The 27674-nt window shown below is 39.2% G+C and overlaps 2 protein-coding genes and 1 long non-coding RNA gene across 5 annotated transcripts in view; 1 reads left to right on the top strand and 2 right to left on the bottom strand.

The window, feature by feature from the left end:
* VGLL4 (vestigial like family member 4) overlaps positions 1-1728 on the bottom strand; it is a 105571-nt gene extending 103843 nt beyond the window's left edge. Inside the window, exon 1 of the mRNA XM_058171745.1 lies at positions 1409-1728. The gene's annotated coding sequence lies outside the window, so the exon portion shown is untranslated. The remainder of the gene's footprint in view (positions 1-1408) is intronic.
* A 21-nt stretch (positions 1729-1749) lies between these two features.
* Positions 1750-8227, top strand: LOC131192533 (uncharacterized). 2 transcript variants are annotated; one of them, XR_009153749.1, is made up of 3 exons: positions 1750-1877; positions 7621-7757; positions 8068-8227. It is a non-coding gene; the product is annotated as an uncharacterized LOC131192533 (long non-coding RNA). The 2 variants fall into 2 exon arrangements; XR_009153748.1 differs by lacking the exon at positions 1750-1877 and having other exon boundaries at positions 6814-7757.
* Positions 7699-27674, bottom strand: part of TAMM41 (TAM41 mitochondrial translocator assembly and maintenance homolog) — a 37107-nt gene continuing 17131 nt past the window's right edge. The window contains exons 7-9 of one of the 2 annotated variants that reach the window (XR_009153747.1): positions 25239-25301; positions 13512-13636; positions 7699-12780 (exon numbers count right to left, since the gene is read on the bottom strand). Coding sequence is in view for 1 of the 2 variants with exons in the window: in XM_058171743.1 (XP_058027726.1) it covers positions 13563-13636; positions 25239-25301 (137 nt within the window). In the remaining variant the exon portion in view is untranslated. Of the gene's footprint in view, positions 13637-25238; positions 25302-27674 lie in introns of both variants that reach the window. The other variant, XM_058171743.1, reaches the window with a different exon arrangement.

The raw sequence follows: 27674 nt of genomic DNA, 5'->3' as shown, positions 1-27674 counted from the left end.
TTCTCTACCTGCAGCCGGACTGGGCTAACAGATCAAATCATATAAAATCTCAATTAATTCAAGAAGATTTCACAAGCTAGAAGATGCTACTCTGCATGGAGGCAGCAAAACCCTGGGAAATTCCCAAAGCCTCTTGAATGACTCTCTTTCAGTGTAAAGCATCCTGCAGAAGGCAGCTGTCTAAAAAATCAAAGGGGCTCAAGAAAGAGCAGAAGTCATACTGCCACTGACAAGTCCAAACAAGGCTATAAGAGATGTGTCATCCTGGTAAGCACTGGCGGGACATGGCAGAGATAATAGCAAGAGCCTGCAACTGTTAGCGTCAAGGTGGACAAAACAAACGCCTCCCACAAAACTTAAGCAAACCGAACTTGTCCATCAAAGAAGTCTGCATACCAGTATCAACTGCCATCCTCGCTAGTGTCAAGCTCTTGCTAGACAGCCTCAAGTTCAAACCCGAGAAGTGGGATATCCGTGACAAAAGCAGCACAGGAATGCGCGCACCTAACTTTAAGTGGCTTTGTTTCTTTCCAGATCGCGTCCAGTGTAACGTTAACATTTGCTTACATTCTGAGTGCGTTCAGCACGGAAAGGGTGCTAAGGGGAGGCGGGGGGAGACGCAATCGTGGGCGGTTAGGCATCTCGCAAGAGAAAGCCCAGAAAAAGAATGGGCAGCGCCCCGAGAAAACTCTTCTTTCAGGAAAGAAAAAGAAAAAAAAGCGCAAAGAGGGTCCCCGCGCAAAGGCCAGTGAAAAGCGATCCATTTCAAAGCTAAGGCTCAAGAGGAGCGCTTTTCGCGCAGGGTAAATATTAACACCGCGACGACGATCTACCAAATGAGCATATTCGAAAGTAAGGATAAATTAGCACCAGCAAAACAAACAAGAGAAGGAAAAGGGGGGGGGAGGGGGGAGGAGTGGTAATATGAAGAACTAACTACATGTTCATTGCAACTCTTCTCCCTTTCTCCCCCACCTTCTCCCCCCGTGTTCTCCAGGATTTCACTTTTCCAGACTACAGACGCGCGAAGTCTAACCCGCGATTTTCTCCACTTGCAGCCGGGAATGAATGTTCCTTTTTTTTTTATTCGTTTAGAACGCTTTATCTACTACAGGAGTCAACACACCGCTCCAAGCACGGCTTGGAACGGGCGGCAGGTCTGAAAGCAACCATTCCTCCCCTTCCCCTCCCTCCAGAACACAAGGGCCCGCTTCAAGGCGATCTCCGACCTCTCGCCTCCCGCCCCAAGCTTCTACCAGGGTCCGCCAAGCGCCTACGAGCATCTTCCCTGTGCCGCACTATTAATCCATAAGCCCTCCGTAAACCAAGCCTGCCGCACCGCACTTCCGCCGCGGGTACGACGAGGGGCCGCGCCAACTCCAGCTCCCGTTGTAGTCTCCTCGCTCACCAGTTTGCAAGAACTCCGCGCTCCTCAGTCGCGCTCCCCCCCTGCAAAGCCGGGCCGAACCGGGCCAGGAGGGGGGCTGGGGCAGGGCAGGGGAGAGAAAGAAAGAAAGAGAGAGAGAAAGTCGCCGCGCGCCCTGCCGCGTTCGCTTCCAAGCTCTCCTTCGTTTCTCCCCGGTCGCCGAGCTCGGTCGCGCGGGGGCTGCAGCCCAGGAAGCGCCTTGCTCGCTGATTGGGCAAGAGGGTCGCGCGGCTGGTTTCTCCCAAAACAATGCGAAGCCTTGCAGATTCGCCAGCCGCTTTCGGGGACCGCTCGGCGCGCGCTGCGGTGCGCTTAGCCGAGGGAAGAATTCCAAGAATGATGGAATTCTCTTCCTAGCAGGTGGGGAGAGCCCTGCTGCCCCATTGGCTGAGGAGCTCGTGAGATCAGCCTACATTAGGATAATAAGGCCATGACATCACATCCTCAGCAGGTAATATCGAACCCGAGGGGGGGAAGGAAGGGAGTGGGGGTGGGGGCTAGGAAAGAGAGAGAGGGAGGGGCGGTTGAGAGAAAATGAATAAAATGTGTTTCAGTGGGAGCCCAAATATAGAGGCGGGGCGGGAAGCGTCCCTTGTTGTCTACCCTCGGCCGCCTCCTTCAGGGCCGAGAGCTGCACGGCGCCCTGGCATTCTCTCCCCCCGCCCACCCCCAACCTACTCCCTGGTTCTCGGCTACACAAAGCGGGAGCTTGGCGGTCAAGTCGGTCGCAGCGGCGGTTTCTATGCAACGTACTCTGACCAGGACGAAAGCCACCAGATTGCAGCCGCTTCCCCGCAGGAGACCCGCCGAAGTGGCAGGCGGGCTCGTAAAGGAAGGTATGATAGGCGGCCACCACAAGCGGCAACGTTTGTGCGTCCTCTCGTGCGATTCCTGCACATTGAGGGTCAGATACGAGGAGTAATTTGTTTCAGTCGTGCCTAAATCGCCTGAAATCATCTTCGTATCCCTCCTTGGGCGATCAGCTTCAGTCTCTTTCACCGACTGCCTTGTACTGCTCATCTGTGGTGTAAAACTGTGACGACCAAGGGCTTCCTAAAATCTTGCACCAAACTCACTTCCATTGGGGGTGCGTGTTTTTCAATAATCCCGTCCTCTCTATTAAAACCTTTGAAAAACGATCTTTTTCTTCAACGTAAAATTGCATGTTGTGCTTTATGAATAATTTGAGAACTCGGACGCTGTTCAGCAACAAAGCCTTTGAGAAATGACTCTGCAAAACATACGAATTTTACCCAGCTTCAGTCTGCGTGTTTACTACTGATGAAGACTGTCAACAAAACATTGCTGTGGAAACAATATGTGAAGTCAGCCATCTGTGGAAGAGAAACCCAAAAATCTTCCTCAGAATGGTCAAAGTATCAAGGAGTTACTTGTCCCCACATTAAATAATTTGCATTATAAAATCTAAATAAGAAGGTATCAATGAAGATTCTATATATTTTACCAGAAATAGTTGCATGTTTATCATAATGATATACTGTACCGTGTTTCCCCGAAAATAAGACCCTGTCTTATATTTTTTTTCAAACCTGAAATAAGCACTTGGCCTTATTGCCATGCACTCAAAAGCCGGATTGGGCTTATTATCAGGGGATGTCTTATTTTGGGGAAACACATCAGTGGTCGGTTCACCCAGTTCAGTCCGGTTCATGCGAACCAGTAGTAAAACGGGGAGGCTCTGCCCACCGACCCCAATGTCATCAGGAAGCTTCTGCTCATGCACAGAAGCAAGCGCACGCGAGCGATCCCACTGCAAACCCGTAGTAAAGGAAAGTAGAACCCATCCCTGCTATACATGCTGCAAGTTAACTGTATCCACAGCTTTGGGAGGGGAAGAGTGCCTCCCTGCAGTTTTCTTGGTAAAGTTTTTCAGAAACAGTTTACCATTTCCGCCTTCCTAGGGCTGAGAGAGTGACTGGCCCAATTTCTCCATAGGATCAATATAACAAGTTTATTTTACTGATATAGCTAATATTTAGCTAAAACAAAAACGATGCATCATTTGTAGATGTGATTGCACATATAAAAGGAATCTTTGAATGGAACTAATCAAAAAGGAAGCAGCGTACATGGTAAGATGTCTTCAGAGGTTTTTAAATTTAGGTCTACAGGTAGTCCTTGACTTATGGATGTAGTTGAGCCCAATTTTTCTGCTGTTAAGCAAGGCAATTGCTTAATTGAGTCCTGCCCCATTTTAAGAACTTTCTGCCATGATTGTTGTACCTGAAATTTGATCATATGACTTTGGGGATGCTTCAACAGTCATAATGTGAGAATTGGTCATGTCACTTTTTTCAGTGCCGTTGTAACTTTGAATGATTATTAGACAAATGGTTGTAAATCAAGGACTACCTGTATTTTGAGCACTGCTCAGTGACCCTCTTAGAGGCAGATGAGTGGTTCACAATGTGGGAAAAAACATCTTCTAATGGCCAAGTTGAAAATTGGCCAAGTTGAGTCTGAAAAAAGTAAAATATCTTAAGGTTAATTAACCTTTTTCTTGCAGAGCCTGAAGTACATTTTTGTTCATATATAAAAATCTGAATGCATTAACTATGTATATGTTTCAGATTAGGTAAAAAACTAAAAAATCATATACAGTTGAAAGTATTTTATTAAAATTATGGAGCATTAGCTGGATATTAGGCACATTTAACACAATGTACAGTGCACATTACAACACATGTTCTGTAAATGATAGCAGTTAGAAGGAATGTAAACAAAAAGAAGCAAATGAAAGATTCATTGAAAGTAAGTGATCTGCTACATATCTTGGCTCTTTGTTTATTCCTAAAGGTTCTTAAGTTTAAACATGTGGAATAAAATCAAGATTACATACTTCTTGAGAGTTGAAGTGTTTTCTGTGTGTGTTTGTGTATGTGTATGTGTATATATGTAGAATTCTATCCAGAGCAATGATTACTCTATTAGTGTTATTTCCTGTACCTCAAGCTCTTTGTTCCTGCCATGGTCCCAAGAGTCTCTCCTTGTGCAGCACAAATAAAATTACTTGAGATTTTAGGAACATTTTCATTTTGAATCTCCAGAATCAGAATTCTAGATCTTCCAACTTCTCTACTAGCTGAAACTTTGCAGACTCCATTCCTACATTTTTCTTTTCTACCATACTTCCTTTAACTGTTCAGGAAGCTCACCCTTTCTTTTTTTATTTATGAAACCTCTTTACAGCTACATTTTATTGTGGGAGCCCATAATTAAGTCAGATGTTGAAGCACTCTAGGTGTTATGTATAGAATGTTGAAGGTGTAAATTCAACTGATTAGTTGAACTAATTTTATAACAGAAAAGACATTTTATTTATAGGAAGTACCTCACAGGAGTAGAAAAAGCTTAGCATCTAGCATTCTACCAGGAACATCTTTCTGATGTTAATATTCCTTTTTTAAAAAAATGTTTTTTTAACAACCCTGTAATCCCTTACATTGGGATAGAGTCAGGGCAACTGAATGGAGCTTGAGCATTTACTGGTTGGGTGCCCATGTCGCTACCTAGGATCGAACCCACAGCCTCCTTCCTGATTGTGAGGCCAGAACTCCACCTCTAGGCCAGGGGTGGGTTCTACTTACCTTTATTACCGGTTCGCAAAGGGAGCACGTGCGCTTCTTTGCATGCACAGATCATCCATAATGACATCGTGGTGGGTGGGCAGAGCCTCCCGCCGGTTTTGCTACTGCTTCTATAGAACTGGACCGAACTAGGAGCAACCGACCACATCATGCCACTCAAAAATAAATAAATAAATGACTTAAAATATCATTTTACTCACCGTTTTTGTAATTACAGCATTTCTTGTAACTTCCATTCTATTCAGGAATAGTGAATTTTCCATGTTTTATTTTCATCACATTTTATTAACTCTTCTGTTTTTATAAATTTTTTAATTAACATTGTAATCTTTCCAAATCACTTCAGTTATTAACTAGAAGTCAAATTAACCAATTACTTACTGGGCTTCATAAGCAAGTAGTTTTTATTTACAGTACAGTACTGCCTCTTATATTTATTTATTAAGGATTGCTTTTGTGAAAGCCAGCTTGATGTGGTGGTTAAGGTATCAAGCTAGAAACTGGGACTGTGAGTTCTAGTCCTGCCTTAGGCACAATGCCAGCTCAGTGAACTTGGCCTCTGTCTCAAACTACTTCAGAAATCTTGCCAAGAAGACTGCAGGGACTTGTCCAAGTAGTCACCAGAAATCAGCACTGTCTTTAAGGCATTTGTGCACACACACACATACACATAGCTTTTGTCTCTTATGTCCCAGCATGAACTTTGCTCTTTGAACATTATGATGAGTATATAACAAATGTCTAGACTCTAGGCAAACTTACATAAGGTTCTGTCTAAGAAGTGGTGTTATCTTCCACCATCTCCATTCTAGATATAAGGTATTTCAAAATAAGTCAAATCTGACATATAATGGCTCATGCCTCTTTATTGTGCACTCAAGCAAAACTGCACGATGAACACATGGAAATACCCACTAAACTGAAACTAATAACTTTTTATGTGAATGGATTATCAGTTTAATGCTAGTATGCTAAGACTGTGAAAAGAAGTGTTAAGTATTAAGGAATAGCTAAAGTGAAATAGCAAGTATTGTGGGAAATGGATTTCCCGAACGCCATCACTCTGCTAAACAAATAATTCCCTCAACACTGTCAAACTATTTACTAAGTCTGCACTACTATTAATCTTCTCATCGTTCCCATCACCCATCTCCCTCCATTTATGACTATAACTTTGTTGCTTGTATCCTTGTGATTTATATTGTTTCCCGATTGCTTATTTGTACCCTATGACTATCATTAAGTGTCGTATCTTATGATTCTTGATGAACGTATCTTTTATGTATACTGAAAGCATATGCACCAAGACAAATTCCTTGTGTGTCCAATCACGCTTGGCAAATAAAAAATTCTATTCTATTCTATTCTATTCTATTAAGTGAATCTGATTTCCCCATTGACTTTCCTTGTCAGAAGTTTGAAAAAGGGGATCACATGATACCGGGACACTGCAACCGTCATAAATGTGAATCAGTTGCCAAACATGCAAATTATGTGACCATGAAGATGCTACAATGGTCCTGTGAAAAATGGTCATGTCACTTTTTCCAGTGCTGTTATAACTTTGAATAGTGACTAAATGAACTGTTGTAAGTTGAGAACTACCTGTAGATCAACATTTAAAGGAAAATGAAATGGAGAAGACAAGAGAGTTTTTTTCTCCATTGCCACAGTACACTACTGAAATTTTAATGAGCTTTCTGCTCTAAGTTCAGGATTTTAGGCAGTTATGGGAAGTGTATGTTATATGCTGCATAAAGTTGAGTTTCTTGTTTTCATTGTGCACCCCTCCTAGAATTCTTGGCCAGAAAGTTTGATTGATTCTTATAGGTATATGCAACAGGGCTTGAAAAGCAGCTGACTTTCAGATTCTAATGATCTAAATATAGGCTGGAGATACTTGAGAACTTAAAGATATCTACCATCCTTAGGCAACAAGCCCTGCAATGATGCTCTGCATATTGCTTCAAGAGAGGAAAAAATAGATGGGAAATGAACAGGTGGAGAATAATAAATCTTTCTTGAATTTGCTGTTTCATTTTCTTCACCAAAGCAGCTGACCAATTCTGTACAAAGTATTGTGTATGTTTATTATATTCCAAATGTGATCTATGCTACAGGAATAACTATAAATAAATCATTTGGATAAAGAATCATGCAAAAATAAATAAGTCTATCAATTGGTTTATCTACTGATGTATCTAGTATCCATGCAAACTGATAATGTGAAACAATGCATAATACATCAAGTTTACTGTGGAAGATTCACAGTACTGTATTGTGTACTATATTAAATTTAGGAGAGGAAATTCAGCAGAACAATAAAACAAAAGCACTACTATACACCAACATGATCAACACAGGTTTTTAATAAGTGCATGACATTGAATTAGAATATATTTAGCAATAAGTATTGTAAAAAAGCACACAGCATTAAACACTTTTAATTTCCACAGTTTGAAAAATTTCAGTGCAACCAAACATTATTGAAAAATATCTTTATTTCAATAATCTTGTGTGTTTGTACATTTCTTTATAAAGAAATACATTTTCTCTGAATATTTTTTTTATGCAACAATCGAACAGAGTGATTAAACAGAGTGATTTCCATTAAGAAAAATAGGAGAAACTCAAAACATGGACAACTTTAGCTCATGATTAATCGTGGCACTGTACCAAAACCTGAACAGATTGAAGTGCTATAATACCCAGAAGGAAGGAAGGTAAGTTTTCAAGATCATACTTGTTAGAGAATAAAATCTTTCTTAAGCTCTGACACTTAAATTTTTTATTGTGTAGTGGTTACAGGATTTCAAAGGCATTAAAAATTGGAATAAACTATCCACATTATAAATTTGGAAGTTACACAGCCCGTTTTACATAGGCAATTAAAGCTGCATTCAAGCTACATAATAAACACCTGTAATACAATTGCTTTTAGGATTTTAGTTCTGTACAGAACATCTGTTGCACATCAAATGCTTAATTAGCTGTTGCACTGTGCTTATCTTCTGTCTCTTTCTCTCCCTTCAGAATACTACATTTCCCTCTGCTTATAACCTTGCAGCCCTGCATTGACTGCCTTTGTGAAAAAAGATATGTGAACTCCAAGTATGCTTAGATATAAAAATAAACAAATGCGATTTTATATATGTATCTGTTCACACTTCTAAAATAAAAATCTATTTATAAATGAATGTGAATTCCCTTTGGCACAGCAACTAGGTTGCCTTGTATTTCCAACTAAATATGTAAGCTGTAGGAATGTGCAAAACGTTCCATACAAAATTTGCTCTGGACACGGAACAGCTTGTTTCATGTTGTCCATGCCCGCGTGTTTCTAGGATTGGTTCGTCTAGATGAGGATAAAGGCATCTCTCCCTGATAAGAGGCAGGGAGAGGAAAGAACTGGCAAGATTTGGGGGCAAACAGACAGAGTATGTTGTGTTGGAATCTATTCATTCTGTAAAAGACACTTCACGATTTCTCCAGCACCATTATACCTAAAAAGGAGGTGGGGTTTCAAACACACATTTTTATATCCCCTCCCATCCCTTGCCCTTTAGATTTTCTCTGAATCCTAGAACTAACATAATCTGTTGTTTTTATCAAACTGAAGTTAATTGAAGATACAATTGCTTGTACTAGATTTGAAACAAAGTTTATTTATTTTTATTTCGTGCACCATCCCTGTAACATTAAACATTCTAGCAAATATGCATTGGGAGATCTTGTCCAATTAATCTGACTGTGGTTCAGCTGCACTGTTTACATGTATATGACAAAGTAGGTTGATGTGCAGAAGCACTTAGACTAGACGTTTTACTCTTCTTCAACACATTCATATACAGTACAATCTATTGATTACATTTTAAATGGCATCATAACTATTTTTACAAAGACAAAAGATGAGCCAATGTCTCTTTCCAAATTTGTCAGTTTGAAATTTATGGTACAAAAACCATGAACTCAACAGGTTTAAGGGAACTGGCAAATCCAATGGCATTTTGTTAAAAATTGAAATTTAGGAAAGAGGAAGTTTCTATATGGTGTATTCAATCTTCCAAAATATACTACAGTAGTTCCTTGGTCCTTGTTGGTAATATATTCTGGAAGATGCGTTAAATACTAAGACCAATGGGGTTTTAGTTGGTGTGACTTATTCACTTTACCATTATTTTAGCCATAAGAAATAGTGAGTCACAAGGCAGCTGACATTAGCAAGTTCTTCCTTGCATGTCAACTACTGGGAGAAAGACAACCACCAGGACAAGAAGCAGTGAAGTGCCAAAGTATAATTGTATATACTAGGTCAAATTAGTCAAAGCAGGGAGAAGAAAGTGAAGCTAGCCTCTGAAACTGCATATTAGCACACATTTTAATAAAAAGTTGTCTTGAAAGTTCTGAAAAAAATATTCAAATTGAAATAACTATCTACACTGAATACATATACAAGAATTCAAAAGGTCTTTTAAAAAGCAAGTAATTGATAATCAACTGAATCCAGCTTTCATTCACAAGAGAAGTTCTGCATCTTCTAAAGTTTTGTTTTTTTTAAAAAACTTCCCTACAATCTTCCAAATAAAATAATGCTAGAGTTTAATGATGCAGTCCTTCAATTCATACCACTGGAAGAACTACAGTATTAATCTGTTGCAGAACCCACCTCTATCCTACCCAATTTAATTTCTGTCTTACATTGCACCAGTCACCTGGAACACAAGGAAATCTTTACAATTCTTAATTTCTCAGTTCCTTTAATGCTAAATCAGGATGATTTTTAGTTCATCCACATGTAATGAGGATCACAGATTTTATAAAATGATTCCATTCTTTCTGGACAAAATTCTTTCGAGACCACAGATAGGTATTTGCTATGTGAAGAATGCTATGAGTAATGAAAAAAATATGAATGGGTTTTTATTTGTTGTGTAACATTATGTATCCACTGGTCAACCATTCAAAGTTGGGAACAGGGCAGGGAGCTTATTTTTTTCTTGACAACAGCACAACCAGTTGATATACAACACTGATTTTTCACAAGAAAATGAGAAAGTTTAGAATCATTCAACATTGGGAATAATGGACAATATGACCAACTGTCATCTGATTAAAAAAATCAACTTCATTGATATGGTCATCATATCCATGGACACACTTGAAATAAGTAAAGTCCAAAGATTCTGTGTTTATGAGAAATTCCGATTTTTTTAAGGGGGTTCTGCTCCTTGTAGGCTTGTTATTAGGTTCAGCTCTTTCACAGAATGCTATATGTCATTTATTAACTTCAGCTTCTTTGGAAGCCCCAGATATTACTAGACATAGGTACTCTAACCCATGTTACTACAACCACCATGTTAGATGCTGACCTGCAAATCTGAAAAATCTCTCATCAATGTTTTATTGTTAAATATCTTTTAAATATAATATAACCATAGAAATGTTTTAATTTATATTTATTTTTAAATAAATGTGCAGGAAAAAACAAGATTAGCCCATTCAAGTATTTTAGTTGCATTTTCAATTAAAAAAATATTAAACTTTATTTAAGGGAATAAGCAGTTCCAGCTAATTCATCATATGGATTACATTTCCAACTGTGTAACCTTTCACATCTTCTATCCCCTTCATTGCCTTCCTAGGAGGGGTCAAGTACAGGCTGCTTTCTTCCTTAAACATTTAGATTTAAATTGCCTCTCTTAAATTGTGTCGGGAAAAGAAAATTTTTATTAGCATACAGTTTTCATATTGGCTTTACACAGACTCTGCCCCTTAATATAGTTAACTGATTTACGCAACAGGGAGCTACTTTGTAATAAATGATACTATTCCTCTAGCTCAGTCAAGATTATTCAACTTAATAGCAGCTATTCAGTTTTAGTGCAGCAGGCTTTTCCCAAGTTAATATTTGAGGGTCACCCATAATTAAATTAACCCACCCTTTAAACATAACTCACACATTCATGTTTCAAGGCTGGTTGTGTTGCTACCAGTATCATCTGCCATTTGATTGAAATCTGTGGCATGGTCTATGTCTTACATTTTTTTAAAAAGGTTATTCAGAGGAGTTCTCAGGGGTTACACTTATTGCATTGCTTAGCATGCAATATTCACTCATCTTACCAGAAGAGTTACCACAGCTTCTTAAATGACATCAGAAACATTAGTAGAGAAATTGCTCAGTGTCCATCTCATTTTTATGAACTCTTCCATATAGATATTTAGTATTAACTATTCCTTAAAATTAGCCCTTGGGGCATATGGTAATACTGGACATTCGTAGTTTAAAAACTTTTGAGAACCCATCATTTTCATGATTGTAAACTACCGTATATACTCGAGTATAAGCCGAGTTTTTCAGCACGTTTTTGTGCTGAAAAACGTCCCCTCGGCTTATACTCGAGTATATACGGCTTATACTCGAGTTTTTTTTTTCTTGCTTGGCGGGCTTTTGCATTAGCGCGGGGAAGCCCTGCCGGTGCAGTGAGAGGGCGGGGCGGGGGAGCCGCCAGCCTTCTCGGCTGAGGGAGGGAGGGTTTCCCCGACCGGTAGCTGCCTCATTTCCCACCCTCGGCTTATACTCGAGTCCCCAGTTTACCCCAGTTTTTTGGGGTAAAATTGGGGACCTCGGCTTATACTCGGATCGGCTTATATTCGAGTATATACGGTAATTAGGAATTAGTTTCTGTAACTGACGAAATCATAATATGAAAATATTGTGAACCTCTGTCTCTGGGACAAGTGTTACACATACACAGAGATAGGTCTGTTTCTATTGTCAAATATTTCTAAAACATTCCTCATTTCTGCGATGGTAGCTTATGATTTCTCTTATTACATCAACTTAAAATTGAGTTGCACTAGAGAATGGGTTGGGGCATTTATTTATTTATATTTACTACATTTATATGCCGCCTCTCTCACCAGTAAGGTGATTCTGGGCAGCCTTACGAATTATATCTTGGGCTTTTCAGACTTTTTCTAACTCAGTTCTCAACATTCCTGATTACCAGCTACGTTGGCTGAAACCAATACCTAAAATAGAAAACTTCAATTCTTAAAAAAAAAATCCTTTTTTATTTCCTTAGCTCCGTTTCACTATGTTCCTATAATTTGTTCCTCGTATTTCCCAATAATGTCTCTACTACTGAAAATAACATTTATCCTCCACATAATTTATACCATTTCCCCTTTCTGAGTCAAATTCCATAGCTGATCACATTCCATGATTTAACTATTTTATTTATTTATCACATTTAGAAACCGTGGATCTCCCTCACAGAGGGACTCTGGTCAGTGTACAAACAAAATAGTACTATGCAAAGTGCTTTCACAAGCAAGGAGAGAATGGAGCAGGGAGAAGATAATAAACACTCCCCCACATCTCCTTCACCCCAAATCATTACAATATTTTCACTTCAGGAGAAGATGTATTGAGGATCAATTTCATAACTCAAATCCCTCTTTTAATAAAATGATAGTTTACAGGTCTTTCCCTTCTTCTTCCCCCTCTTTTGTACCGTTGAGTTTGTCTCGACTCCTAATAACATGCACTAGTCTCTGCGATTTTCCTGGCAAGATGTTTTTGGAAGTGTTTTGCCCTTGCCTTCTTCTTCAAGTTTAGAGAGAAACTGTTAAAAGCAGAATAAAAACTTATTCCTTGCTCCTAGTCCAATGCTTTATATTTTAGAAAACCAATTCAGTAGCTTTCCTTTATGATCCAGTAGTTGAAGTTCATTGCTTTGGCTGTTAAGGAAGAAAAGCAACCTAAATCATGATGGAAAATATTATTTGGCTGGGCCTGGTTGGGCTACCTAAAGATTGTACAGTTTGACATTAAGCATTTTGTGAATTGGCAATGTAGCAGAACACTTTCATTTTATATACACCTATTATTAATCCCAGGAACTCAACAATAACCAGACCTTGTTTTGAAATACGACCTGCTCACCAATATTTGGCTGTGATGTCAACTGTGTCAACTGTGCCTGGAAAGCGCATGTCTGACCTTTCTCAAAGTTACTTGATATGTAGCTCTACACAGTAGGTGTGCCACAAGCAAAAGAATTTAACACATTGCTATTCAGTGTTTCTTAAGCTATAGGACAAGACCATTATAAGTTCTTGGTAAAGTGAATGATGCAAAAACGGAAGGGCAACAGAATTCTTAACCCAAATGTGATTTAAAAAATACCTCAAAAATATAAAGCTTTAGAAACAGGGATGTTTCGAAGATATTACATGTCTAAAGTAAGTCGACCGTGGAAAAGTTAGAAAAATGCTGATAAGCATAGGGGAAAATCATTCCAAATAGTCTTCAAAGAAAACAGGTAAAGAAAGCAGGTAAAAAACAGATTTCATCTTAATCTGTTATCTTCTCTGAAAAGTTGTCTGAAAATAAATAATACAACTAAGTTTCTCCAAACTGAACAAGAGGCTTTGTCTTCCAAAGTGATGCAAAAAATAAACTAGAATACCATTTATTCATGAGAAGATCAGGTTTTTCAAAACTTTTCACTTCATAGATGTCATGATTTTCTGAACCATCCCTTTGACATTTTGTACATCTTCTTCATGCTGTAGATCAATGATTTTTTCATCCCTTTAAATTAAGAAATATTATGTAAATAATGGATAGAAAATTTAAATGGGATAGAATTCAACACCCTACATTCATAAACTTAGTCATGTAACCTATCAGCTGCTGAGTTGCTAACATAAGGCACTGCAGCATAAATTCATTAGAGAATTTGTAATAATTGAATAAAGCAGGTACACCAAGATATGAAACACTTTTTTCCATTCAAAACTGCTAGGACTCTTTTCTTTTACTATTCAAATACAAATTAAGAGATTCTTAATTTAAGATACAGTATTATTCACAAAGTTCCTTTCCTGATTTAATTGCTGTTACAAATTATTATAAATGATTATAATTAATTTGATGACAGCTTTTCATTGTTTGTATTACTAGCATTAAAACATATTAAGGAATTTTGTGTGACACTAAATAAACTGCTTTCCTTTTCCATGATCATTTTTGATTCTTGTTCTTTGTTAATTTATACCTTAGAAAGCAAAAGAATAATTTTAGTCATTTACCCAGGAGTTATTTTAATTACCTGGTAAATCACACTACCATTTCATGGTTAACTCTTTAGCCTACAGTATTTGACAAGATTCATCAGTCCATTTATCTATTAAAGTAGTCCCCAATATATTTCTGAAAAAGTTAGTTTCTCAATCTTACCCTACTGTCTCTCGTGAATCCAGACTCCAGAGAAGGCAAATCTTCAAGATTTTAGTCAGCCTCTGTCTGTTACTATGTAATTATATAGCATTTGTACACAGAATTGACAATGTAGTTCCTTCTTAGTTTTGCATTTTGTCACTTCCTAAACGTATTGCTATTCTCATGCTATGTAAATGAAATCAATCCCCCATCCTTTGAAGGTACATCCAAGTCTAATATAGCAGTCTGATTTCTATTTTTCACTTCCATATAACCTTACAAACAGCAGTTGCTTCATTTATTAATGCTTGCTATATTCAAGTAGTACAGAATATTCTGTTCACTCAAAATTAAGCAAAGTAATATTTATTAAAATGGATGTCAAGGATAGGCCCAAAGCACTATGGCAAGCAAATCCTGTTCATATCCCAGGAGGGATGCCTCTATCGATATGAATAAGATTTGACCCTTAAATATAACATCACTTATTTGCATTTCTATTCACTTTTGTCCAGGCCCTCCATGTGTTAAGCACATCTGGGGTCTACAATACATTTCAATCTTTGACCATCTGGGAATCTCTTTACTAAGGCAACAACAATAACAAAAATTCTGTCTTTTCCGTTAGAAACACTTTCTCTGCCGACCTTGATTTTTACTATTGCAGTCTTAATTTTGATACCTTCCTCACAGTATTATCTCTAATTGAATGCATATCTGACAGCAGAGGGAACAGAGTGATTTGGACTGTCCGGCCTAGTATGGCTTCCAAAGCTGACAATATCAAAGTAGCAGTAATGGCTAGCACTTCTTGTGAAGTTCCAATATTAGGAATTGCAGTATTTTTATTTTATTATTAAACTGAAATGTCGTCCATCTCACCAGATAAAATAAAATTGACCAAGAGGAGAGGGAGGAAGCAAAGTGTGCAAGGGGAGAAGGTGGGGGTGTTATCTAATCCATTAGTGACTTCCAAAATGCCACACCACGTTGGGGCCCAGACCAGTTGGCACAACCATGACCTCAAGCTCTTTTGGAAGGTTGAAAGAGTGGATGCACTCTTGTGTGGGCGCTATGATAGACATGGCTCTTCTGCACCCTGCCAGCCAAAATTCCTTGGAAGACGAGGTATACATTGCTTTAGCCAGCATTAGGTAAAATGGCTCCTCAGACAGTCTGGACTCGTGCCATGAATAGCTTTAAAGCAGGGGTGAAATCTAAAAATTTTCCCTACCGGTTCTGTGGGCGTGGCTTGGTGGTCAGATGACTGGGTGGGTGTGGCCAATAACAATAAATAATAAAAATAATAAATAAGGTATACAAAACAATAAGAGGTACCAAAAACCAACTTTCACACTTTACACACACACAATACAACACAACTGACTTACACACAATGTAAAAGCAGCTGCATTTCACCCAAAATAGCCCCTGCAACAAGCGGGAACCTCACACTTTCACACTTTACACACATACAACACAACTGACTCAAGGGCCTCTGGTGGCTCAGCAGACTAAGTCTGTCTGTTATTAATACAGCTGCTTGCAATTACTGCAAGTTCAAGTCCCACCAGGCCCAAGGTTGACTCAGCCTTCCATCCTTTATAAGGTAGGTAAAATGGGGACCCAGATTGTTGGGGGCAATAAAGTTGACTTTGTATATAATATACAAATGGATGAAGACTATTGCTTAACACAATGTAAGCCGCGCTGAGTCTTCGGAGAAGGGCGGGATATAAATTCAAATTAAAAAAAACAACAACACACACACATACAAGCCACATACAGCTTTGTGATATTTTGTGTTTTTGTGTAGTTAGAGTGAAACACTACTGAAACACACCAAATCTCAGAAAGCTGCACAAATATTTTATTTTATTATTTTTATTTATTTTTTTAGATAAGGGGTCTCCAACCTTAGTAACTTAGATTGTGGACTTCAACTCCCAGAGTTCCTCATTCAGCAAAGCAGGAAGTCAAAGCAGGCTGTAATCAGTAACTGAAAAAAAAAACGCATACCGTGCCCAAAAGGAGCAGTAATTATAGGTAAGTGAGGAGGGGGAATTGGCTGGGCATGGGTGGGGGCTCTTGTAAGTGGGAGCTGTTAAAAAGTGAGTTTAAAAGCCTGTGAGGATCAGGAAACTCCTCTGGGATTGCCAGAGGAGGCTTTTAAAACCTCTTTTTTCTTTTTTTCCTTCGGCTGAAGAGGGTTTTTTTTAAAAAAACTTTTAAAGGGTTTTGATGATCTCTGCTCAGCCCCGTGATCATCAGAGGGTTTTTTTTACTTTTCAAGGCATGTTTCGGCTGAAGAAAAACTGCTTTAAAAAGTAAAAAAAAAAAAAAAAACCTCTGCTGATGGTGCGGCTCAGCAGAGGCAGGGGGGGTGGGGCCAGGTATTTTTGCTACCGGTCCTCCGAACCAGCAGCCGCCATTGCTACCATGCGAGGCAGTCTGAACCGGGAGCATTTCACCCCTGCTTTAAAGGTGATAACCAACATCTTGAATTAGACTCAAAAGCAAACTGGCAGCCAGTGCAGTTCGTAGAACAGCGGTGTAACATGGGACACCCTAGTGAGCCCAAGAACTGCCCATGCAGCTGGGTTCTATACCAGCTGAAACTTCCAGATACTCTCCAAGGGTAGCTCCAGGTAGAGTGCATTGTAGTTCAAGTATGAGATTACCAGGGCTTGAGTAACTGAGCACCTAGAGACTCTCAATTCAGGAAAGGACACAACTGGTGCACAACACAAAGTGGCACAAAGGCTCTCCTAGCCATGGCTGTCAACTGTTCATCAAGGAGAACCCCCAAATTGCGTACCAGGTCTATCTGGGATAGTACAACCTCATCCAGCACTAAAGATAATAAAGTCCTAAAACTAGAAGCTCCACACATCCAAAGCTATTCAGTCTACATAATTGTCTACATAACCCTCAAATAGGGAACATGTGCCCTTTAGATTCTGCTCTTGTAAATGATAACTCCCAATATTGGCTAGTACAGTGATAGAAAGTACAAATCTCAGTACAAATGGGGAGAGAACCTTGACATTTTAGTTCAGCAAAATGGAAGTTGGAAAATAACTGATTCTATGCATTAAAATACACATAAACACTCTCTCTTCCCCCCTCCTCTCTCTCCCTCTCCCCGCCCCCACCCTCACAAAATAAAGAAGGTTAAGTCCTATACACAACTAGCAAATATCTGGGCACACCATCTGTGTATAAGGGAAAAATAAAAATTATTTGAGAACAAAAAATACAATTGAGAAATAGAACAAATTGAAAGTCACAAGGAGAAGTGCATGTTTTAAGGGGGCAATGTTGGAAAAAAAGGCAAAAACAGAACAGAACACTATGGAAGAAGACATAACCAGCTGACTTACATTCTAAGCAAGAGCACTCTGAAGTACAATATTTCATTAGAACCCTGTTGTAGTGTTTAGCTCCAAGCTAGTGAATTTTTCTCCCTATCACTGTGTATGTTGTACTACTAAATATGGATTTAGAAGTGTGAATTGTAGTCAAACAATCATACATGTACAAAGCTTTAGACAAAATCAGTGTTATTTTGCTAGAAAGAGTCTAGAATCTCACTAGCCTAATATAGTTTATACAGCTTAAGGTTCCTGGATTCTGATGATATTCTTTAAAAAGGTGATAGAGAATCTTCCTGTGAATGTTTTCTCAAGGACAGATGAGCCATGGAAGACTACACAACCTCTCCGAGTGTCTAAGCTTTCCTTCATCCAGGTGGTGCTTACATTACAGATCTAGATGTTGAGAGATTTTGCAGTCTCTGGAAGCCTCTAGCCCGCGTGCTGTTAGATACCAATGTTGTTTTAGGATCTAACCCTGCTTGTTCAACCAGTATATTTGTAAGTAAATGTTATAAACTCTTCAGGAATCCCCTCAAGGAAATAGAGCCCATCAGAGGCACCTTTTAGAAATTTCAAATAAACCCTCTTCTCAGTTAATAAAGTGCAGCAGGACTGCAGGTAGTTTTTTTCTTGATGTTGATGCAGCTATTGATAGGCATTTGGTCAGCGCAAAATATATCTTATGGAAAGTTTCCATTTCAGGTAGGACTGAAGGCCATCTGGTATTGCCTCATATAGAGACATCCTTTGCCTTATGCCTGAATAGGCTGGGAAAGGTCACAGACCAGATGTACAAGAGTGACACTAAGCAAATGAAAGGAAATGTGATCCAGAGGCAAACAAATTTAATAAAATAAAAAATCTGGAGAAGATTTTTTCTGTTGTTATCCCGAACATAGCACCAATATTGGAGAGGAAATTATTCATTCTCATTCTCTCTCTCTCCCTGCCTCCCTCCCCTCCCTCCCTCCCTCCCTCCATCTATCCACATATAGTGTGTGTGTGTGTGTGTGTGTGTGTGTGTGTGTATTTACAAATGCAAATCTGTCCATTTCTCTTCCTTCTAACTCTTTGGTCTCATACTCATACTCAAGATACATAGGAATGTATGTTTTTCACAAAAAGCTATACCTGACACAAAATCATTACTGCAAATATAAGAAAGCTTATTTTACTTCACATAAGGTTGCCAAATGTATTCTCTCTTTTCGTGAAGCATCTAAATTGCAAGCATTTCAGAGCCTTATATGCCATAAGACCAAGAAGAAAAATAATGTATGGTGCCATTTCTAATAGAAACCAGACCCAAAGTCTTGCCACAGATTTCTTTTTCTTTAAGAGCTAAATAGGGCCTCCAAAAGTAAGAAGAAGAAGAAAAAAAAAAGGGGGGGCTCATGTTAGTTTTATACCACATGGGCTGTGAAAGATGAAAATAAATCCTGTTAGATGGTTGAAAGCCTTTATATTCTTTACCAATGTTTGGAAGCAGAACCTGCCAGTTACATAATAAACCCTGGATGGTCTGTATGTACTGCAGAATTTAGCAAGGGCCATTTTACCTGTACTTCCACAGGTGATGACTTAGGTGTTATAGATCCAGGTATTTGACTGAAAGAGGTAACTGCTGCATGGCAGCCCAGTAAGATTTAATATTTACAGCCGAGCAGGATCTAATTACCAACCACATTCAGAATCCTGCTGAGATGATGGAAGCGGGTGAGACTAGAGAGGTGAAAGGCAAATTACTAACGTAATGTCTGGCCTGAAGATACTGCCTCAAGCCTGCTGCCATTAAAATCTGAATAAAGTCTGTGTGGGAAAGAGGAAAAGGGGTGCAGGAGATGGGTGGATAATGTAGCATGAAAAATAATAGTCATGCAGGTCTGTGCTAGTTCAAAGCCTCATTAGAAGAATTACAGCTGTAACAAGAGAAGGATGGTTAAGTGGTGAAACCGGTATCTCTGTTCACAGCAAAATATATGAAAAACACCCACACAACAAATTTAATTGGGCTTATATCTTAAAACATCTGCTGCACTGCTACAGTCATTGCACTGATGCAGAGAGGCCATTCAACTTATCAGTAAATCAGAATGAGTTAACTATCCAGAGTCAGGTTATACAGGGATTCCTACCAATTAGCAAGTTTTGACCACAGGGCTAATGCTCCATTATGCAGGTTCTAGCAACTGGCTGAAGTGGCAGACATGGGAAGAATTATCTCAACTGAGATCGGTTGGTCGCAGAAAGCACTGCAGACTATTAGCAACTTGAAAAAAAAAAGGTTTCATGATATTCATAAACCAAGGAAGACAAAGCAGTAAAAAAGCACAGCACCCTCATTTTTATATACTTCCTTTCTTTGTTGATATAATTAAAGGCGATAGTAGAACACATGGAAAAGCTAACTCCTACATGGACATACGTAGTGAGGAAATAAAAATACTTTATCCCAACAAAAATATGACACTGAAAACATTCAAGCCCTTGATATTAAGTGTCCCTCTCAAAGCAGGGCTGTATTTTTATCATTTCTGGAAAAAGCAATGCCATGTCTTGCTTTCCAGGTCATCTCACCCTCCCAGCAAGGTGTAGACTGACTTGCCTCTTGATCTATGGCCATTATATGTCTTGCTTCCTATCAGTCATTGCTAGTGAATGGGAAATAGCTCAGGGGTCTGATGTTAAATGAGATTGGAAGCATTTACAGAGGGGAAGGGAGAAATGCAAAATCGCAACTGTATTATTGGCAGCAGACCCCATTCTCCTTATGGGAAGCTCTAACTTCACATTCCATGGAAAAAGCTACAGCTGGGAAAGTTACTGCAATTTTGTGATTAAAAAATAATATTTGTTTATATAAGTTTAAAATTCAGTCTCTGCAAAGGGTTGGAAATGATTCCAGTCTTGATAGACAACAGTTTTCTAAAAGCCTAGATTTTAAGAAACCTTTTAAGTTTTGCAAAATGTTTTTTTTTAATTTTGCCCACATTATACTAGGAACATATGTCACACTGACAGCAATATCTGGTTTTACTACCACAAATTGTTGAAACATTACTTTCATTGCTCTAATAAACATAGCTCCCATCATAAAATTTAGGCTCAGTTTTGCAGTTTTAGGTGTGTTCTAACTAAATGTTTGAAAAGCCCACATCAACAATCAACATACAAAATCAAAAAACAAAGCAAAGTAAAATAACTGCAATTAAAGCTGAGTTAAGTGTACTTGAAGTACTTTTTAGAACTACAGTTTATTAGATTACGGAGTGCCTAGCTTAATAACTCATTAACCTATCACCTTAACTAATAAATGCGGAATTATAAACTCACTCTTCCAGAAACTATTGTCTGTGAACTGTCCCTTAACATGACACTTCGCTTCTTGCTATGCTATAGAGTCCCCGACTACGACATTGCACATGCAAACATGTTAACCACACTACTAACATGGGCTGCCTCTTGCCCTTATCCTCTCATCTTCCTGGGTAACCTCAACCTACCTCTTATTAATTGGATAACAAATGAATGTACAACTGAACCCATCCATACTACCCTGTACAATGCTGTTACAAACCTAGGTCTTAATCAACTAGTAACTAGCAATACAAGACTCAACAACTGCCTTAACCTCATCTTCTGCAACAACGCAAATTCAATTTATGGACTACAAATAAAAGAACTCTTTTCCAACAGTGATCACAGCATGATAGACTTTTGTCTCAATATACACCCTTACAATAATCTCCATAATAATGGTATACCAAACTACAATTTCAAAAAAGCCAACTATGATCTTATAGACACCAACCTCTCATCTCTTGACTGGCAAATTCTATTCTCTAACTGTATCACTGCTGAAGACCATTATAGTGTTTTCCTACTTGAAGTCGATAGAGTCATTAAACTATACGTACCACAAACCACCACCAAAATCAGGAAAAACAAATCACCCATTTCAATAAAAAAGCTCCAATCCAAAAAAAATTCCCTCTGGCAAAAAAACAAAATTGGCTATGTAGCCAACTTTAAAAACCGCTACAAAAATATATGCCACCAAATAAAGATTGAATGCACCAATTACCACATCAAACAAGAAGAAGACCTTCTGTGCACAAAATCCAATCGCGCTTTCTATAATTTTGTAAACAACAAAGTTAAAGACTCGAGATCCATCCCACCCCTAAAAGGATCTAACAGTAAAGAATGTAATGATGAAACAGTTAAAGCAAACCTCTTTAAAACATTCTTCAGCTCAGTCTTTGTTAACAGTAATGCCTCATACCCAACATTCCCCAGTCATACCAACAATGATTACAATGATCTAACACAAATAGATTTTACAGAAGATAATGTTGAAAAGGCCCTTCGCAGACTGAAACCATCTCTATCTATTGGACCTGATGGTCTATGCATACTTCTTAAAAAAGCTTTCCACTGTTATAGCAAAACCTCTAAGCATAATCTTTGAAAAATCTTTCAGGACCAGCTCCCTTCCCAAACTACGGTCACTAGCCACGGTCATCCCTGTCTTCAAAAAAGGAGACCCCAGCCTAGTTGAAAATTACAGACCAATTTCTTTATGCTGCATCACCTGCAAAGTAATGGAATCAATCATCAACCAATCCATCACCCTCCACCTAGAAACAAACAACCTACGCTCTAATAAACAATTTGGTTTCAGAAAAAAATTATCCTGTAATTTACAACTTCTTCACTGCAAAAACATATAGACTACAAATCTTGATCAGGGCAAAGCAATAGATGCAATTTACATAGACTTCTGTAAAGCTTTTGCCACAATGGTACATGACAAACTTCTTTAAAACTAAAATCCTATGGCATCTCCGGACCCCTCCATAATTGGATAACAGCGTTCCTGTCAAACAGACAACAAGTGGTCAAAATAGGCAGTGCCCTATCAAATCCTGCTCCTGTCAATACCGGTGTCCCCCAAGGCAGTGTTCTAGGACCAACACTCTTCATATTATATATTAACGACCTCTGTGACCATATTATAAGTAATTGTGTTCTCTTCGCCGATGATGTTAAACTATTTAACACTACCAACAATGCGGCTACCCTTCAAAAGACCTTGAATTTTTGAATGGTCAAAAATTTGGCAACTCCAAATCTCAACCAGCAAATGCCCTGTCTTACACATTGGAAAAAAGAATCAGAACACTAAATACAAGCTTGATGGACATTACCTTGTAGATGACCCTCACCCCATCAAAGACCTTGGAGTTTTCATATCAAACGATCTAAGTGCCAAAGCCCACATCGCCAAAAAGGCTTTAAGAGTTGTAAACTTAAGCTTCTTCTCCAGAAAGATTACACTACTAACCAGAGCATACAAAACATTTGCTAGACCGATTCTCAAATACAGCTCGCCTGTCTGGAACCCACACCTCATTTCGGACATTAAGACAATTGAGCGTGTCCAGAAATATTTTACAAGAAGAGTTCTCCACTCCTCTGATCACAACAAAATACCTTATGCCACCAGACTTGAAATCCTGAGTTTAGAAAATTTAGAACTCCGCCGCCTTCGACATGACCTGAGTATAACTCATAAACTCATCTGCTACAATGTCCTTCCTCTCGAAGACTACTTCAGCTTCAATCGCAACAATACACAAGCACACAATAGATTTAAACGTAAAGTGAACCGCTCCAATCTTGATTGTAGAAAATATGACTTCAGTAATAAGAGTTGCTAATGCCTGGAATACACTACCTGACTTTATAGTCTCTTCCCAAAATCCCCAAAGCTTTAACCAAAAACTAACCCCCTGGGCAGGGGGTTGGACTAGAAGACCTCCAAGGTCCCTTCCAACTCTGTTGTTGTTATTATTATTATTATTATTATTATTATTATTATTATTATTATTATTATTATTATTATTATTACTACTACTACTACTACTACTACTATCTACTATTGACCTCACCCAATTCCTAAGAGGTCTGTAAGGAGGTGCATAAGAGCACCAGCGTGCCTACCGTTCCTGTCCTAATGTTCCCTTTGATTGTATCCAATTTGTATAGTTATTTCATGCTTATGCTTATATATACTGTTGTGTTTGACAAATAAATAAATAAATAAATAGTTCAACAATACATAGCAGCTTTGTTAGCAAAGAGAGGCAGGCCCAAAACTGAGAGATTAGAATGGGGGCTCTCAATGACAGGTAAGAATTGCTTATAGACTGCTTTGTACCTAGTACTACCATGTTTCCCCGAAAATACAACCCAACCCGAAAATTAGTCTTAGCCTGATTTTTTGGGGTTAGTCTAATATAAGCCATACCCCCAAAAAATGCCTTAGTGAAGGGGTGGGTGGTAACCTGGCTGAAGGGCCCTCAAGCAAGTCTGTGCAGGGTGCGTGGGGCAGCTGCGCACTTCTACGGTACCTTACTTCCCCCTTCGTTCTTCTTCGTTCTTCACAATAGAGAATTGCAGGCAATTCTGGAAGATTGCTGGAAGTGCGTGCTTACAACACCATAGAAGCAAAGAGCAGCCCGTCCCTTTAAAGCAACCAACTGTCTGTGAGTGAGAAAGAGAAACGGCGGAGAGGAGTAACGAGAATTGAAGGCAATGCTGTTTGACAGTGTTTTCCGCCATTTCTCTTTCTCTCTCACACACACAGACATTTGATGAGAAATGGCAGAGGGCAACTGGCTAAGGGAACTAAGCTTCCCCCACCCAGAAGCAGTGTGCAGCCTCTCTCAGTAACAGGTTTTGCAGTGCAAGGAAGAAAGGGGTGATTGCCCCCTCCCTTTTCTGTCCCACTCCAGGGCCACCACAGAGGTATCTCAGGGCAGCGCAACTGCTGGCGAAGGGCGCCCTGGCAGCCAGGCACTGGGGGAGGTGCTCCGGAGATCTTTACTGAATTGCCCCATTCCAGGCAGGAGCAGCCCAGCTGGGCTGCTGAGAGCAGTGCAGCCAGGAGAGTGATGAGGCCCCATGAGGCCAGCAGCAACAGGTGCAGCAGGCCCAGCAGCCGGGTTGAAGCGGATGTGGGAGAGTTGATTCTGATGTGCTGCAGGCCCTTCTGTCTCATTGTAGCAGCAGCCTGAGCAACACCCAAGCTTCAGGTCTGGCAGAGCGCAAATTGTGGTTGCCGCCTGCTCCAGAGCCACAAGGTTAACTGCGGAAGAGAGGGGCCCTTGGTTGCGAGGTTGCCTGGTGCCACAAGCACGGCTGCGGCTGCCAAAAGTACACTGGAAACATCTCCAGGCACCCAGAGAGAAAGAATGAGAGGCAGCTCCTAGCCCTTGCTGGCTCAGCTGATCTGCAGAGCACGATTAAGGAGCGCTCACCGCCTCCTGCCCCTCAAAAAAAAAACAAAAAAAAAAAAAACACGACCTCCCTGAAACCAACCCCAAGTGCTTATTTATTTTCGGGAAAATACGGTAGTTAGGTTTGGAAGATACAGAAAGCAACTCAGCCACAGTATTAGCATCTTAAAACAATTTAAATCAATGGTCTCTATTGTTAATTTTTTTTAATTCATTTTTCCTTTTGCAAAAACACTTTTGTATGTTTGAATACAAGATTTGTCTCGAAAAACACTGCACACAAGTTCTTACCAGCTGTTAGGGTAGTTTTAGCACTCTGAATTAGGCTGGACAATCCCACAATTCTTGAAATACCTGGGGAGGGAGAAGGAGGGGAAGGAGATATGGAAAGAAGGAGAAAATAAACAGAGTCAGATGTTATTCTTCAGATTATTTTTAAAAGGGGGTTTTAAACATTAAATATTATTCCAGAAACACATTAAACCACACTTGGCAGAATAACCAGGTGATCATCCCACCAAGTACTGTATATTTTTATTTTGTTGGAGAGATTCACATGTTTACTCCAATGTTTTTAATATATATTATATAATACAATGATGAACATTCAAATTTCCCGTTCTGTGTAATGAAATGACTTTCACAAATAAAATTCAAGGCTTCCCTGCAGCCAATCATGGCTATTTACTGTTTCTGATGAAGTTATCAACCATATCTTGTTATTAATTTGAAGTATTATGAGACATGTTCCTCCCTAAGAGATCCTAAAGTAATATGTGGTTAAAAGCACTATATAGCAGCAAAGAAATAGAGAAAACTCTCTTTGGTCATCCAATGGTCTTCTGGTTTGTTATAGTCCATGTTTGATAGCTCTGGACAAGTTGCCTCATAAAAACATCAGTATGCCTCACTTTCCTTAATACAAATTCATTGCCTTCACCTAAAGCTAAAATTGTTCTCACCTGGGAGGGTCTTGTGATGGCCCCCTCAGGTAGCTCATTGTCAGAAAAAGAAGTACAGCCAAAAGTGGCAGTGAAAACCGCTAAATCCAAACAGCCAAGCTCCTGCAGGTACAGGATTAGAGAAGAACTAACAACCTGCAGGCCTGGGCCTGTTTCCTTTGACTCCAAACAAGACTCGCTCACCTAACCACCCAAGCCCACAACAGCACCTGCAATAGATAGCAGAATAAAAGGCAGAATAACATGAAAGGACAAAGTTGCGGGGAAGAATCTTATGGGAACAGTGGTCTATGCGGGAGCTACTATTATTCCCAAAGAGCTCTGCATTATAAACAAGAGTCATACACACCAGCTAGGCTTGAAATACTATAAAATGCCATCCACTGAGACAATGAAGGGCTGTTGGTGGTCTTTGTCTTCACCTTCCTTGAATGCTGGTTCAAATCACACATCTGGACCACTGCAGCTTGGTTTGACTAGCTCCTCTATTTTGACAACACTGTGCTTAATCCCTGAATGTATTTACTGTTCTATTTTAGAATTCCAAACTATAACATCTCCCAATTCCAATATAGAGGCAATCTAATAAATGACAGTGGTCTTTACACCAGTTACCCAGAAAGGCAGAAAAAGTAGGTAGCACAGCAATAATTTTGGTACTAAGTTCCTTTCAGAAAAGGATCCATGAAAGTTCATTTAAGAATCCTGAAACTGACACGGACTTCCGCTTGGCGCCACCTTTCTCGCTGGGTGCTAATTTATGGCACTCCGCATTGGATATGGTAAAAGCCGGTGTAAATAGCTACGAACAGCTGTTCCCGACTTAATTTTCCCTCTCTGGTTGAGAGAGCAGGGGAAAGAGCAGGGGGGAGAATGGTAGATTCCCCTAGGGGCTTTGTTTTTGTTATGCAAAGTCCCGAAAGGTCGAATCCCATGGAATTCCTCCTATCTCCAGTATCCAGCGCGTCTCCTGCAAAAGCAGGAAAAGAGGAAGGTGTCCAAGTTCTGCTAACAATTGATTTCTTTTTGTGGATTTCTATAAGCAGACGGAAGAAGCATGAGTGAACAATTACTGGTTTGCAAGTATTGTTGATTTCCTGACTTCCTCCTTTTTTTAAAGAGAGAAATTTTTTTCCCCTTCTTTTAAAATGGCGGTTGAGACTAACTGCAAATAGACCGATAGCCTTGCTGCGAAATCGAAACTGAATGGAGACGTCATCTTATTGTGTTGGATTGTGGATTGTTGGATTATATTACGTTGTTTAAGTATTTCATAAGGGGATTTTCAGCAAGAACTTTGCCATGAAGGTTCTTTCAGAAGAATGGATTCGTGACTTTGTACAGGATTACACAGAAAGAATGTATTTAATTATTTAAAAATACGAACTGATAAAAAATGGGGACTTTTTGGATCAAGGCTTGGAGGAAATTAACCAGTGTGATCAGGACTTAAATGCAATGGAGGAGATACAAACAAAAGTGGATAAATATGAAGATATGATCGTGAATAAACAAGTTGATGTAAAGAAGTTTCCTTTAAATAGTTTGGATGAAATGTCAGAATTTGTGTTACAGGAGGCTGTCTCCCGAACCGAAAAAATTTACAGGCTTAATGCTTTTCAAGAATTCTCTCTTTGGACTGATGGAATATATGGTAGTAATTTGTGGATTTTTGGACATAAGGAACTATTAGGCAATATTGTGACTGACTTTTCAAAAGGAGTAATGAAGGAAAGACAGAGATTAATGCATCAAAAAAAATGGC

The sequence above is a fragment of the Ahaetulla prasina genome, chromosome 2 (genome assembly GCF_028640845.1).
Source record: "Ahaetulla prasina isolate Xishuangbanna chromosome 2, ASM2864084v1, whole genome shotgun sequence".
Taxonomy (NCBI): domain Eukaryota; kingdom Metazoa; phylum Chordata; class Lepidosauria; order Squamata; family Colubridae; genus Ahaetulla; species Ahaetulla prasina.
This window is presented reverse-complemented; position numbering and strand designations above follow the sequence as displayed.